The sequence below is a fragment of the Monodon monoceros genome, unplaced genomic scaffold, assembly GCF_005190385.1.
Source record: "Monodon monoceros isolate NGI ecotype Baffin Bay Population unplaced genomic scaffold, NGI_Narwhal_1 Super_Scaffold_11, whole genome shotgun sequence".
NCBI lineage: Eukaryota > Metazoa > Chordata > Mammalia > Artiodactyla > Monodontidae > Monodon > Monodon monoceros.
In genome coordinates, this window is record NW_021703767.1 from 70,984,244 (window position 1) to 71,000,420 (window position 16,177).

Sequence of the window (16,177 nt, forward strand, 5' to 3'; positions counted from 1 at the left end):
ATTTGTAGTGAGGTGGACGGACCTAGAGTCTGTCATACAGAGTGAGTCAGAAAGAGAAAAACTAATACCGTATGCTAATACATATATATGGAATTAAAAAAAAAAATGGTTCTGAAGAACCTAGGGGCAGGACAGGAATAAAGACACAGACATAGAGAATGGACTTGAGGACATGGGGGGGGGGAAGGGTAAGCTGTGACAAAGCGCGAGAGAGGCATGGACATATATACACTACCAAATGTAAGGTAGATAGCTAGTGGGAAGCAGCCGCATAGCACAGGGAGATCAGCTCGGTGCTTTGTGACCACCTAGAGGGGTGGGATAAGGAGGGTGGGAGGGAGATGCAAGAGGAAGGGGATATGCGGATATACGTATACATATAGCTGATTCACTTTGTTATACAGCAGAAACTAACACAACATTGTAAAGCAATTATACTCCAATAAAGATGTTTAAAAAAAAAAGACAATACCAAATGCTGGTGAGCATGTGGAGAAACTGTTATTCCTCATACATCGTTGGTTGGAATATAAAATGGTATAGCCATTCTGGAAAAGAGTTTGGCAGTTTCTTACAGCACAAAACTTGCAACTACCGTATTACACAGTGATTGCACTCCTAGGCACTTATTCTAGAAAAATGAAGATTTATGTTCACACAAAATCCTGTACACAAAAGTTTATATCAGCTTTATTCACAATAGCCAAAAACTAGATACAACCCAGATGTCAACATGTGAATGGTTAAACAAACTGTGGTATATCCATATCATGGAATATTATTCTGCCATAAAAATGAGCAAAGTTTTGATATACACAACAACTGGGTGAATCCTCAGAAAATTATGCTGAGTGAAAAAAGCCAATCCTAAAAGGGTATATACTGTTATGAGTCCATTTATATAACATACTTGAAATGACAAAATTACAGAAATGCAGAACGGATCAGTAGTTTCCAGGGGTGGGAGGGAAGTGGGTATGGTTACAAAAGGTCAATAGGAGGGATCCCTGTGGTGATCCAAATATTTTGTATCTGACTGTATCAATGTCAATATCCTGGGTGTGATATGTACTACAGTTTTGCAAGATGTTACCAATCAAGGAAACTGGATAAAGTACACATGAGATCTCTATTTTTTCTACAACTGTATATGAATCTACAATTACCTCAAAAAGTTTAAAAATATATACATTTGTAAATAAATGAGTGTGTGTGTGTGTGCGTTTCCCCCAAAATTGGAGACTGTATTTTTTAAAAAGCTTGCTAGGTAATTATGAGATGGATCCAGATTAGAGAACCACTATTCAAATGTTGCTTTATGTTTTTGATACTGAATCAATAGTTGCATCTATGTTTATGAGTGCATTCTCTGAAGAAAACAAATAAGAATGCTAGAGTATGCAAAATTTTGCAATATATATATTTATGAATTACAAGGTAAACAGAAATGTTTTATGGCTCTGGTGCTCACACTGTAGATTCTTTTGGTATATGCTTTAAAACAATACTGTGGCTACTTATTATGATATTATCATAAAGAACTGTAGTAGATGGTTTTCTACACATTTTGAAATTGAACTGTTTAGACCACATTTTGAAAATAGGGACACTATAGGCTCTGGATAGAGAACAAAATCAGGAATAAACTGTGTCATCAAAGACATTAGGAGGAAATGCATCCTTACTTTTGTCTCTGCTGATCAATCCAGAATTTACAGCTCCTCCTGACAAAGTCACAGCCCAATCCTCGGCCCCAGTCTAACTTCTCAGCCATGCTGTAATTAGCTTTATACCAGCTGTGGAAATAATTGAAACAAAGCACTTTATATTACTGTCATTTAAAAAACAACTCCAGCATACCAATTACAAATCTCAACAATGAGCAAACTAGAACCTCAAAAAGGACTTCGGTGACCATCCCCACAGATGAGCATTTACAAACAAAGTCCTTGCTGCACTGGATCACTGCAGCAGGGACTGTGAAATTTTAGTCTTGAGGAACCAAACCGTGTTCCCATTGTAATTTTCAAAGATGATATAAGTCACAGAGGAGAAAATGATTAAGGTGTGAGACGAGAATAAAGGGCAAAGAAACAAAGAGAATGAGAGAAAAAGAGAAGGGAGTAAACTGAAGAAGAAAAGTAGAATTACTAGTTGTCTAGCCTTTACCTAATCTGATCCAGTTGGCCCTAGTTTCTTGCTTCCCTGGCCTTGAATTTGTGATATTCTATCAATATGGCTCCTGCTTGTGACTAAACATTACACCATTATAATAAGACAAATGAATACTATGGCCAATACATTTAAAATGTTCCAATTTCAGAGAAAAACCACAGTGATTTATCGATACTTTCCTGGCAAAATTAATCAAAGGCAATGAAACTACTTTTAGTTTTTCTTCTTTATTCTTAATGACAAGATTAGTTTACAAGTTATAAAGCTATACAAAATAGCTTCTTTCATGCTTGTATTATATCTTCTCCCCTTAGAATTACCAAAACAGTAATAAATACACAGGCTCAAAAGTTGAGGGAATGATAAGAATCATCCCCTCCACTCTAGCACTTCCCACAAAATCTAACAACAGCAGAAATATGTAACATAGCATCTTTCAAAACCTTCTCCCCTTTCAAAGAACAGAACACTGAGAGAGAAACTGAAGAAATAAAGCCTGGCACTCCAATACCAAAATGCCTGAAACCTCTGCAGCTACAGTGTAAGTCACCTTAATTAGCTAACTTGGTATCACAGCAGGTCAAGCTGCTCGGATGGTAACAGGTGCCCTCAATCTTGCACACTAGCAAGTATTTTAGCAGTGCCTAGGTAAGGAAGTCCTTCTCCCAAAGGATAAAATATAATGTAATTAGATTCCCTTAGGAATTACCATATCTAGTATAGGTTGATGAGTGCAAAGCATAGTATCAACACTGTCATTAAATCATCTGCTAGGCACTCCAGCTACATTTCTCGAAACCTCCTTCATGTTTTCTTTGCAGTTCTTCCTGTACTATTAGTCAACAGTTATTAAGCACTTCTTATGTGCTAGGCACTTTGCTAAGTGTAGCTAAGGCTACAGCAGTGAATAAACACTTTCTGCCCTTGTGAACAATATAATCTAGTGGGGAAGGCAGATAACAAAAAGAAAATTACAAGTGTGATAAGTAGGACAGGGGTTAAGTACAAGGTGATAATAGGAGCACACTGATAGGGAAACCTAAGCTAGTCTGGGGAATTAGGAAAGGTTTTTCTGAGGAAGCAACTTTAAGCTAAACCTAGAAGGGTGAGCACAAGTTAGCTGAGGGAGCAATTAGAAACAAGATTTCTTGGTGGCATTAGTGGGTTGTGAAATCAATTTAGTGGATCTTAATCAACGTTTCTTTCTCTCTCTCTTTTAAAATCAATAGAATACATCTGTAAAAAAAATTACATATTAAAATAAAAGATTAAAAAATAAAATCAATAGAAAAGAGGACTACATTGTAGATAGTAAGGGTAAATATTGTTTCGTGAAACTTTGAATGATTCAGTTGTTTTTAATTAATTAATTTTGGGCTGCACTGGGTCTTTCTTGCTACGCGCGGGCTTTCTCTAGTTGTGGTGAGTGGGGGCTACTCTTCATCGTGGTGTGAGGACTTCTCACGGCAGTGGCTTCTCTTGTTGTGGAGCACGGGCTCTAGGCGCGCGGGCTTCAGTAGTTGTGGCATGCGGGCTTCAGTAGTTGTGGCCTGCGGGCTCAGTAGCTGTGGCTCACGAGCTCTAGAGCGCTAGTTGTGGCGCACAGGCTTAGTTGCTCTGCGGCATGTGGGATCTTCCCGGACCAGGGATTGAACCCATGTCCCCTGCATTGGCAGGCAGATTCTCAACCACTGTGCCACCAGGGAAGTCCCGAATAATTCAGTTTTACATGTAATAGCTAATACTTAATTGGCCCTTACAATGTGCCAAGTACTCTATTAAGGAGTTTACATGTATCAACTCATTCAAGGCTCATAAAACTGTATGAGGTAGATATCACTTTTTATCCCTATTTTATAGAGGAAAGAACTGAGGCAAGGATACAACTAGTAAATGGCAGAGCTGAGATTTGAATCTAGGGTTCTGGCTTCAATGTTTTTGAGCTTTTAAAAAAAATGGAAATATTCACATATCATAAAACTTACCCTCATAATATGTACAATTCAATGTTTTTAGTATATTCACAAGGTTGTGCAACCATTACCACGATCTAATTTCAGAACATTTTCATCACCCCCCAAAAAACTATGTACCCATTAGCAGTCACTCCTTAGTCCCTGGCAACCACTAGTCTATTGCCTGTCTTTGTAGGTTAGCGTATTGTGGACCTTTCATAGAAATGGAGTGTGGTCCTTTGCGTCTGGCTTCTTTCACTTGGCATAATATTTTCAAGGTTCATACGTCTCGTAGCATGTATTAGTACTTCATTCCTTTTTTTAAACATTTTTAGAGCAGTTTTAGGTACACAGCAAAACTGAATGGCTAGTACAGAGTTCCCATACACCCCCTGCCCTGCAACACACATACCCTCCCCCTACTATCAATATACTGCAACAGAGTGCTACATTTGTTACAATCAATAAACCTACATTGACACGTCATCATCACCTAAAATCCATAGTTTATATTAGGGTTTACTGTTGGTGTTGTACATTCAATGAGTTTGGACAAATATATAATGACATGTAGCCATCATTATTCTGTACAGTATCATACAGAATAATTTCATTGCCCTTAAAACCCTCTGTGATCTGCTTGTTCATCCCTCCTTTCCCTTAACCCCTGGCAAACACTGATCTTTTTACTCTCTCCATAGTTTTGCCTTTTTCAGGATGTCATATAGTTGGAATCATACAGTATGTAGCCTTTTCAGATTGGCTTCTTTCACTTAGCAATATGCATTTAAGGTTCCTTCATGTCCTTTTATGGCTTGACAGCTCATTTCTTTTTAGCTCTGAATAATATTCCATTGTCTGGATGTACCACAATTTATTTATCCATTCACATACTGAAGGACAACTTGGTTGCTTCCACGTTTTGGCAATTATGAATAAAGCTGCTATAAACCTCTGTATAGAGGTTTTCTTGTAGGCCTAAGTTTTTAATCCATTTGATTAAATACCAAGTAGCATAATTGCTGGGTTGCTATGGTATGAGTATGTCTGGTTTTGTAAATCAATGCCAAACTATTTTCCAAAGTGGCTGTATCATTTTACATTCCCATCAGCAGTGTATGAGGGTTCCAATTTTCCCACATCAATATTTGCCATTGTCTTTTTTTTTTTTTTTTTTCTTTTTTTGGGCTTGCTGCATGGCTTGTAGGATCTCAGTTCCCTCACCAGGGACTGAACCTGCACCCTCGGCAGTGAAAGCGCGGAGTCCTAACCACTGAATTCCCTGCCATTGTCTTTTTTATTATAGCCATCCTAGTGGGTGTGAAGTAGCACTGTGGTTTTCATTTGCATTTCCCCAATGATGCTGAGAATCATTTCATGTGCTTATTAATCATTTGTATATCTTTAGAGAAATATCTATTGAAATCCCTCACCAATTTTATTTATTTATTTGTTTGTTTGTTTGTACGCAGGCCTCTCACTGTTGTGGCCTCTCCCATTGCGGAGCACAGGCTCCAGACGCGCAGGCTCAGCGGCCATGGCTCACGGGCCCAGCCGCTCCGTGGCATGTGGGATCTTCCCGGACTGGGGCACGAACCCGTGTCCCCTGCATCAGCAGGTGGACTCTCAACCACTGCACCACCAGGGAAGCCCCCTCACCAATTTTTAAATTGAGTTGTCTTTTTATTTCGAGTTGTAAGAGTTCTTTATATATTCTGGGTACTAGATCCTTATCAGATAGATAATTGGCAAATATTTTCTCCTTTTGTGAGTTCTTTCCACTTTCTTGATAGTGCCCTTTGAAGTACAAGTATTTAATTTTGATGAAGTCCAATTTATCTATTTTTTCTTTGGTTGCTTGTGCTTTTGGTGTCATATCTAAGAAATCACTGCCTAATCTAGTATCATGAAGATTTACACCAATATTTCCTTCTAAGAGTTGTATAGTTTTAGCCTTATATTTAGGTCTTCAATCCATTTTGAGTTAATTTTTATATATCATGTGTGGTAGGGGTTCATTCTTTTCTATATGGATATCCAGTTGTCCCAACACCATTTGTTGAAAAAACTATTCTTTCCCCATTAAATGGTTTTGGCACCCTCGTCAACATCTTTACTCTTCACCATTATATATGTATGTGTGTACTTTGGTGGTGATGTATTTCTCACTGTGTGAGACACCATGCCTAAAAAACTTCTAAACAACATTTTGCAGAATGTGTGAAGGGCTTTGGGCAGTAGAAAGGACCACCTGAGATGCAGGGAGACATTAAAAAAAGGCAACTATAGTAATCCAAGGAAAAGATAATGGTGGCCTTGATAAATGTGACCCAAAAAGTAGACAGACTCCTGGGATACTGAAGAGCTAAAAATTAAGCAAGATTTATGATTGATTAGATGTGAGAGGTAGGGAGAGGGAGTTGTCAAGGATGATTCCCAGGTTTCTGGATGGAAACATGATAATGTCTTTTACTGGGAGAAGAAACTTAGCTAATCTACACTGAAGTCTTATGGATTTATGAAAATTAATTTCCATATCTACAATTTAAAATGCTGCCAGATACTTAGAAACATCTGGCTCATTTTTCTCTTGCATCAGAAAAAGGAAGAAATGCTTTAAAATTCACCAGTGCCATGGTTTCACTAGTCACTCACACACTCCACAGTGCTTTTATATGCTACTGGTATCTTAAAGAAACTAGCATTATTTACAGAAGGGCTATAAATAGGTTGTTGAACAGAGCAGCAGGACCACTTTTGTTGGCCATTGCTTGTTAGAGATAAATAGGAAAGAGCTATAATGGCACTAAAAGGAATCCAGCATTTTTTTTTCTTTTCAAAACTACGAATTTCCCGGGCTTCCCTGGTGGCGCAGTGGTTGAGAGTCCGCCTGCCGATGCAGGGGACACGAGTTCGTACCCCGGTCTGGGAAGATCCCACATGCCGCGGAGCGGCTGGGCCTGTGAGCCGTGGCCGTTGAGCCCGCGCGTCCGGAGCCTGTGCCCCGCGGCGGGGGAGGCCACGACAGTGGGAGGCCCATATACCGCAAAAAAAAAAAAAAAAAAAAAAGAATTTCCCTACTTGGTCCACTGAAAATGACGAGAAGCAATGACAACCCAGTAGAAATGAACACAGTCCCTAGATTGTGGTTTCTAAAAGCTATTCTCCATCAAAAGGAACATTCCAGTGCTCCTTGGAAGACTGGCTAATGCCAGATGTAGGATGATATAGGGTATGTGCAGATCAGCCTGGTACATCCTGCTATACCAAAAAGCAAGGAAGCTATCAAAAACTGAGACTTGTTAAAAAAAAAAAACCCAGGAACCCACAGCAAAAAAGACTCCCACCGGAGTCATTTAAAAACAGTATTCTATTGCTTTACAAGAAAGTTCTACTGCCTTAAAAACCAGGAATCTATACATAAACCAATTTCACTTACAATTAAAAAAAATTGTTTAGGTAAGCTTTTCCTTCATACCCGCATGGCCTCTACTTATTAAAAAATCTCATAATGCCAGGGATTTATTTCTATTCATTACTATACACCTCAGGGTCTCAAACATTTACTGAATGAATGAATGGAGCTGGTACAGGTAATGGATAGCTAACTGCACAAAATTTAAAAAATAGGTACATTTTACTTCAGTGTAAAATGTCAGTATTTTCTTAAGCTAATGTTTATTTCATCTTAATAGTAATCTTAATATTCATTTCATTTTAACAAACAATTCATATAAAATTCTCACAGCTGTCTTACCCAGTGTCCTCCATTAACGCCAGAGTGATTCGAGAGAGGACTCGGTTCTGGGTGTGAGAACCAGTCATTGCTTCATTCTGAAAATCACCAACAGATTTTAATTAGAAGACTGGACTCCTTGCAAGTCCCAATAATTTCTGTGAGTGCTTTGATGTATATTTAAAATGTTGCAAGTGTGAGGGCTGACAAAATACTGACTTAAAATAGTGGAATACATAAGTCGTCTTTAAGATGACAAGACTGAAGCTTAAAGCAAAATCTACTTTCTGCCTCAAATGTCTACAGTGTATACAATTTCCCTGTAATGATAGATAACTAGCATTTAGAACTCTGTGATAAAAATGAAGATAAATACATGGAAACAGAAATACTATAAAAACATTACACTATTCAGGCAAAGTAAAGTGGGTGGTTGAGACAGATGCCCAGATAATGGAGTGGGGAATGGAATACTTGCCTGAATTACAAAGAAAATGCTTTTATAACCAACTTCCTATACTTTGCGATCACAGAAATACATATTAATATGCAAAACAAGTATCACAGAATCATAGGATCAAAGGAGTTGCCTGAGGGAACCAAAATATCAAGGTCTACTAACTACCCAATGTCTTTTTTTTTTTTTTCCAGTGTCTTAATTCGTATAATAAAATTCCTACCAGGAGGTCACCTAATGGTAAGGACTTCACTGTCTCTCAAGGAAGCATATTCTATCTTTGGGAAGCTCTGATTATTCCTTTTTTTGGGGGGGGGGGGCGCCTGTACGGCTTGCAGGATCTAAGTTCCCAGACCAGGGATCAAACCCATGATTTGATCAGCAGCGAAAGCACAGAGTCCTAACCACTGGACTCCAGGGAATTCCCGTATTCTGCTAACCTTTATGTTGAACGCTGGATGGCCATCTCAAGTACTTTAATATCATCTTTTAAAAAAAATAGTTCAAGGACACAAAGCTCATTTCAGAGGAAAGGCAGCAGTTAATGAAACTAATAAAATGACTACTCTCAAGTCTTCTATTGAAAACTAAGTAAATTTTCATTTCTGGACAATCTACAGCTTTCTAAAGGGAATCACTTGAGAAAACTGCTTAAGGAAAATAAACTTATTCCCATGTGAGAAATAAGTGTACATGTCTTCCGTAAGTTTTTATCACTGTTACTTTGTGGTCACCTAGATAAGAACAGTCAGCACAAGCATTAATTTCACTCTTTTCATAATTTTGCTAACTTGGATCATGGTGTATGTAACCTGCAACTATTTAATTATTTAAACAGACGTCTAAAACAAAAATACACACACACACATACACACACACACGTATACACCCTTTGACCCAGAAATTCCATTTCCAGGGATTTGTCCTTCCTTTTTCTATATAAACAAATGTGATCTTGCATTAACTTTCTAGTTCTGCTCCCCTGGAAACCTAATAAGGGTGGAATGTCAACTGTGTTACTAGGCAACAGGACTTAAGGAAAAAACACCACCTGTTATGCCTCTAGACTTGGGATTACTATAAATGAACATGAATACCTGTTGGTAAACCACAGTTTTGGACTTCTCTGTGTGCAGTGATTCTTATGGGTATGTCCCTTATAGGCATCTGGAAGTTATGTCTATGAAACTGTTAAAAAAAGATGTTGGTTCTTATTTGGGACATGGTACTTCTAAGCCAGGCTGGTTCTTGCACCCCTCTATTACGGTCTTGTGCTTATGGTATTTGAGCTGGAGGGAGAGGGAGAGAGGCATGGATGACAGCCGTTAGACTACTGTGTAGAGCACTAGAGAAATGCCTGACTCTGACATGCTGACATGCTGTACTTTCTTTCTTGTATCCTTCTAATGGTTTTTGAATGTGACCTGTTTAGGTCTTATAGGTTTGACTGACTGTTTAGTTGAACCAAAGAACACCTACTGGAATGCCACTCCTGTAAGGCACTGAAGATATAAATAAATTGCTCATTACAACATTTTTAAGACAAAAAATTTAAAACATAATTATTCATTAAAAAGGACTGTTTTTACATTCATATAATATTATGTAGCTGTTTAAAAGTAAGTAGATCCATGTATACAGTCTATTCTACTAATGCATGTATTTTTGTAATGTAAATGAGCTCATGTGAGACTAGTAAATAAAGGAATGACATCAGTATAAGATGGAATCATGTTGGTTCATAATGATTCCTCTCTGGATTTTAATGTTTTATGCAATGGAGCAATAGCAGCTAAATTAATCACTTTGCTTGTACACCTGAAACTAATACAACATTGTTAATCAACTATGTTCCAATATAAAATAAAAATTAAAAAACAAAAAACCAAAATACACTAAGACAGCAGAACAGAGGAATGCTGTGCTGTGTATGATGCTCATTCACTCCATGTTCTTCCAACTGGCTCAGTATGGCCAGAGGCTTTGTCTTCGAAGTGTTTGTTGCATTGTTCTCTTACCTTTGTACATTTTACTCTTGTCCCCAATATTCAGATTTATAGTCTCCCATCTACCTACCATTGCCTTTTGCTATTGTTTAAGGTAAAGAAATACTAGAGTAAATATAGGAGTTTATTTATTGGAAATATGATGTCTTTTCAGACTGAGCTAGTACTTCTATTATGACTTATTGCTTTTGTTAATAACCTGGTATTTGTGTTTCCTACAATCCTTGTTACTTTTAGTGTTTGATTTTGAAGAAAGAGGTTCCTTAGGATAGCATACATTGTATGATAGCAGAAGCACTTATACTGCCTTGGAAAGATGTCTAAGATATATTGTTAAATGAAAAAAGTTGCATAAATGTATGTATGAACCTATTAAAAAAAAACTGTGTGTCAGTGTTTCTGTCTGTCTAGCTAACATTTCTGGAAGGATATTTAAAAAACTTAAATAGTGATTACATCTGGAAAGTAGATCTGGAAAGCTAAAGGGGAAAGGGACTTTTTAAATTTTTTTACTTTATAACCTATTATATGTTTGAATAAGTTGAGTACGAATTCTTTTATTAAAGAAAAAATATGTCTAGTAAAATTCTAAAATAAACTAACCTCTAATAATCGCTTTTCCCAATGATTGAGCTCAGTGCCCATACCACCTTGATTTTCAAGTTCCATTCCCTCCAGAATTGGACAGTTAAAATGTTTTCGTGCTTCATCCTAAGAATCAGAAAAAAATAAGTAAATAAACCCTACAAAAGTACAACATAACGGCAAACTCCTTACCACACTGGATATAATAAAGTAGTTATTGAAGAATTACTTTGGTGAGAAGAGAGAATGTCTTTTAAAAATATAGTTTTTGTTTGTTTGTTTTTGTTTTTTGCGGTACGCGGGCCTCTCACTGTTGTGGCCTCTCCTGTTGCGGAGCATAGGCTCCGATGTGCAGGCTCAGCGGCCATGGCTCACGGGCCCAGCCGCTCCACGGCAAGTGGGATCTTCCCAGACCGGGGCACAAACCCGTGTCCCCTGCATCGGCAGGCGGACTCTCAACCACTGCGCCACCAGGGAAGCCCTAAAAATATAGTTTTTAATATAATTAAATATTTTGATACTGTCACACTCTTCTTTCCTATTGAACTACTATTTCTCTTAATATTTTTTCCTCTATTTGAAGGTTTTGGCTTTAAGTCATATATTTCAAAAAAGTTATAGACTGGTATGATTGCCATTTGCAACTGTTGTGTCAACAATGATTTTAACGCAGGTATAAACTGCTCTTATTATGGATATAGTTTTTGTAAGAAAAATAAGTTGTTCATTAGAAAACAATTTTGTTCATTTGGTTTCGTCTGTCCTTCAGTTAGAGATTTCCAGGGATGGGAAATATCCCAAGAGCAGTGCAAAAGTTCAGACGTCAGAAGGAGCTGTGTGTAGTCAAGGAAGGGGGAGAAGGGAGAATAGGTTTCTGTCATTAAACAAGAGGGTGTGATGATTAATTTTATGTGTCAACTTGGCTGGGCCACAGATAACTGATCAAACATTATTCTGAATGTTTCTGTGAAGGTGTTTTTGGATGAGATTAACATTTAAATTAGTGGGCTTTAAGTAAAGCCGATCACTCTCTGTAACATAAATGGGCCACTCAGTTGAAGGCCTTCATAGAACAAAGGCTGACTTTACCCCTGAGCAAGAAGGAATTTTGCCAGCCGACTTCTTCTGGACTCAAACTACAACTGTTCCCTGAGTCTTCAGGTTGCCAGCCTACCTCACCAGATTTTGGACCAGCCAATTACTTAAAATAAATCTCTTTATCTCTTTCTCTCTCAACACGTCCTGTTGGTTCTGTTTTTCTGGAGAACCCTGACTAAAACAGACTCCAAATGAAACGACCAGCAATTATGCATATAGTACCAGGGATCCTAAGAGGTATCACAACAGACCACTGGTATCACAACTTAAAGCAGTGGGTAGAATGCAGCCATAAGAGTCATGGCCAAATTTCTGTTTCCTCAGATTGTGCTTGGCCTGTAGCTTTACTGTACCGCCTTTATATTATGTTTCCTACTACAGGCTTTGAAATTTAATCATTAGATCTTAAACAATAATGATTAGTAAAGAAGGGACCATAATGAACGAAAAGAGCAGATGGCTCATGAGACATTAGGTTCAGTGATACTCACAACAACACGAGGTGTTACTAGAAGATACACAGTGTGAGGAACTCTCTTATTATCTCGAATATCCCACAATCTCTCCACTTTTCGAACTACTTTATCACTCCATTGATATAATCCAAGACTGCAATTAAAGAATAAAAAGACAGTCCTTTTTGCAAATTCACCACCACTTTAAGTGTAAAAGTGTTTATGAATATCAATATGAAATTAAAATATTTGAGCTTACTATACACCAAGTGCAAGCAAAGACTTGATAGCATTTTCTAATTTAATCTTTTCAATAACTTTATGAGATTATCATCACTATTTTGCAGGTAAAGAGACAGAAGCTTAGAGAGATGAAGTAACTTGCTCCAATTCAAATAGCTAATTTTTGGCTAAGATGACAATGAATTACTTGCTCTTAACAAATTTACTGGATAAAACAAAAGCATGTCTAGAGACATATCCTAGTACTGCACATAACAAAACTTAACAAAAGGTGACATTTTAAGTTAGTGGGAAAGCATAATTTACTTAATAACTGTGCTGTAAAACTGTTTATCCTACTAGGAAAAACAAAGTTAAATCCCTATTTTACTCCATATACAGAAATAAATTCCAGACAAATGTCAGTAAAAGCAGCAGAGTAAGGACCCCTGAACTTTGTGAAAGCAATAGGGAAAGTATCAAAATTGGCCAAATGAACTTTTTCAGAACTCTGGAAATTAACCAAAGGCTTGTAGTAATCCAGGAAGCACTTCTTTAAGAAAAATGGATGAATCTCAGTAAGAACAGCAAGCTTTGTGGCATTTTCCCAAGCCCTCTCTCCAGCTTTGTGGCAGCTTTGAAAACCAACAGCCCACAATCATGGTGAAAACCAGCAATCTGGCAGCCAGAGGGAACAGAAGGGGGTTGACTGGCAGAATGCATTAAAAAAAAAACATGATCCAACTATGTCTACAAGAGACACAGTTCAGAGTCAAGGATACAAATAGGTTGAACGTAAAAGGATTAAATGCCTTTTATGCCCATGCCTTAGAAAGATTATTAATTCCTTTCCTTTTCCCATGGCAAGGCAATGTTTAAACATAAATAGTGAACAAAGCCAACAAGAAAATAATCAGTTTTTACCTCATTAATAACTTCAATATCCTCTTCATCATTCACATTTCAAGATTAATGGTTTCTCCAAATAAATAGGTTAGGGCCAAATCCGACTCTTTCTATGTCTAACACCTGAATTTCATATTATTATATTAGTCCATTTATACTGTAAGATTTCCTGCTTTTGAGGAATATCCAGAATGTAAGAAAGCACTGCAAATTATCAGCTTAACAATGGTTCCTGTGTGTAGTAATCTCTCTCCTCCTTACCTACATCACTGTGTAGATGCTGCCTATCTCACTATTTATGTGTTTCCCATAAAGACCACAATTCTTAGGAAAGACCAGACTTCTCCCATACCACCAAATGAACACAATCTAGGAAGTAAAACATGTATTTCTACATTAGAATTGTTTCTTCACATGTACTCTAAAAAAATACTATGATGAATAAAGTACTATCTGTTTTAATATTTACTTCTAGCTACCTAAATGGAGATCTTCGTGTGAGAATTAATTTCTCACACGAAATTACATCCATATACCACTACTCTGATAAAGATATGAAAGAGTGTCAGCACCCCGAGAAGGTTTCCTTATGCCCCTTCTCAATCTGTTCAACTTGTATGGCATTTAATAGCCTGCGGCTTCAAGTAAAACTACTAATCTGTCTTTTATCGTTGACTGTTTTTAAATTCCATATAACTGAACTATGACTTTTTTTTTTTTTTGGCTGCGTTGGGTCTTTGTTGCTGTGCACGGGCTTTCTCCAGTTGCAACGAGTGGGGGCTACTCGTCATTGCGGTGTGCAGGCTTCTCACTGCAGTGGCTTCTCTTGTTGTGGAGCACGGGCTCTAGGTGCGCGGGCTTCAGTAGTTGTGGCACACGGGCTCAGTAGTTGTGGCTCACGGGCTTTAGAGCACAGGCTCAGTAGTTGTGGCACACTGGCTTAGTTGCTCTGCAGCATGAGGGATCTTCCCAGACCAGGGATCGAACCCGTGTCCCCTGCATTAGCAGGTGGATTCTTTTTTTTTTTTTTTTTTGCGGTACGTGGGCCTCTCACTGTTGTGGCCTCTCCCGTTGCGGAGCATAGGCTCCGGATGCGCAGGCTCAGCGGCCATGGCTCACGGGCCTAGCCACTCCGTGGCATGTGGGATCTTCCCAGACCGGGGCACGAACCCATGTCCCCTGCATCGGCAGGCGGACTCTCAACCACTGTGCCACCAGGGAAGCCCATGCAGGTGGATTCTTAACCACCGCGCCACCAGGGAAGTCCCTGGACTACGACTTCTTTTATTGAACCTTGTAACTGTGATATTCATACACTTTATTGCATGCAGCAGTAATGTGTTCTTTTTAGTGCCTTGTAGTTTTTGGTTACAGAAATATATCACGATTTATTTATCCATTCTTCTACTGATGGACCTTTGGGTGGTTTCCATTTTTTGTTTATTAATAACAAAACTGCCATGAATATTCATTTACATGTCTTTTTGTGGACATGTGCTCTTAATTTAGAGATTTATTTTTTATATAAATGCATGCAAATGGTTATAGTTCTGTGACTGATATTCTATATAAAATTCTTGATAATTTTTTTTTAGTAATTCTTGGTATTATTTCTTTTAGGCCCTGAACCTCTAGGTCACTGTTAATATGATGTGCTAAATAAAATACCAGTTAACATGTAAATATTGCCATGTACAGGCAATAATTATTAAAAAACCAAACTATAACCAACCCATATTTTCCCATGGCCTGACTCTCCTATAAAGTAATACAAGCTACAGACTGGTGGAAAAGAGCTCTGCCTGGCAAAGAGTCCTGGCTCTTTGGATAAATCACTTAAGTTTTCTCCATCTTGATTGTTTCATCTGTAAAATGAAAAGGTGAAGCTAAATGAACTCTTCTTTTTTATTGGAGTATAATTGTTTTATAATGTTGTGTTAGTTTCTGCTGTACAATGAAGTGAATCAGCTATGTGTATACATATATCCCATCCCTCTTGGACCTCCCTCCCACCCTGCACCCCCATCCCATCCATCTAGGTTATCACAGAGCACTAAGCTGACCTCCCTGTGCTATACAGCAGGTTCTCACTAGCTAGCTATTTTACACATGGTAGTGTATACATGTCAATCCTAATCTCCCAATTCATCCCACCCTTATATCCTATCTTGTTTTAATAAGATAGGACATACAATCTTCTTAGGCTAGCCATAAAGCCACTATTATTTATGGAACTTAACATGCTATGATTCTCAGTTGCTAGTCTTAGCACTCTCCTAAAAGAGAAGAACAAGAACAAAAAAAACCAAATACCTATAGTTAAAAGGTGGGAGACCATCTGCAAATCTTGAAGTTAGAGGATTTCCATCTTTATCATGGTAGAATGCAAATAGCCCAGCAGAGAAACCCTGTAAGAAAAAGTTCAAAATGTCTTACAGTGAAAAATATCAAATCTGATTATAGATATCACAACATGCCACTATCAAAAGAGAACACTGATACAACCACATAAAAGTGTCAGGCCAATACTTCTACAGGAACTTGCCATATACTGGAAGTGGACTGAAATTAAGTGTTTCATA

General features: G+C 37.9%; 1 protein-coding gene across 1 annotated transcript in view; it reads right to left on the reverse strand.

Annotated features, from left to right (window-relative positions):
• The window catches only part of LMLN (leishmanolysin like peptidase), a 78,807-nt gene that overhangs the window by 29,401 nt on the left and 33,229 nt on the right, over nt 1–16,177 (reverse strand). The window contains exons 8-12 of the mRNA XM_029213590.1: nt 15,909–16,003; nt 12,504–12,621; nt 10,933–11,040; nt 7,888–7,964; nt 1,686–1,796 (exon numbers count right to left, since the gene is read on the reverse strand). Coding sequence (XP_029069423.1) covers nt 1,686–1,796; nt 7,888–7,964; nt 10,933–11,040; nt 12,504–12,621; nt 15,909–16,003 — 509 coding nt within the window. The remainder of the gene's footprint in view (nt 1–1,685; nt 1,797–7,887; nt 7,965–10,932; nt 11,041–12,503; nt 12,622–15,908; nt 16,004–16,177) is intronic.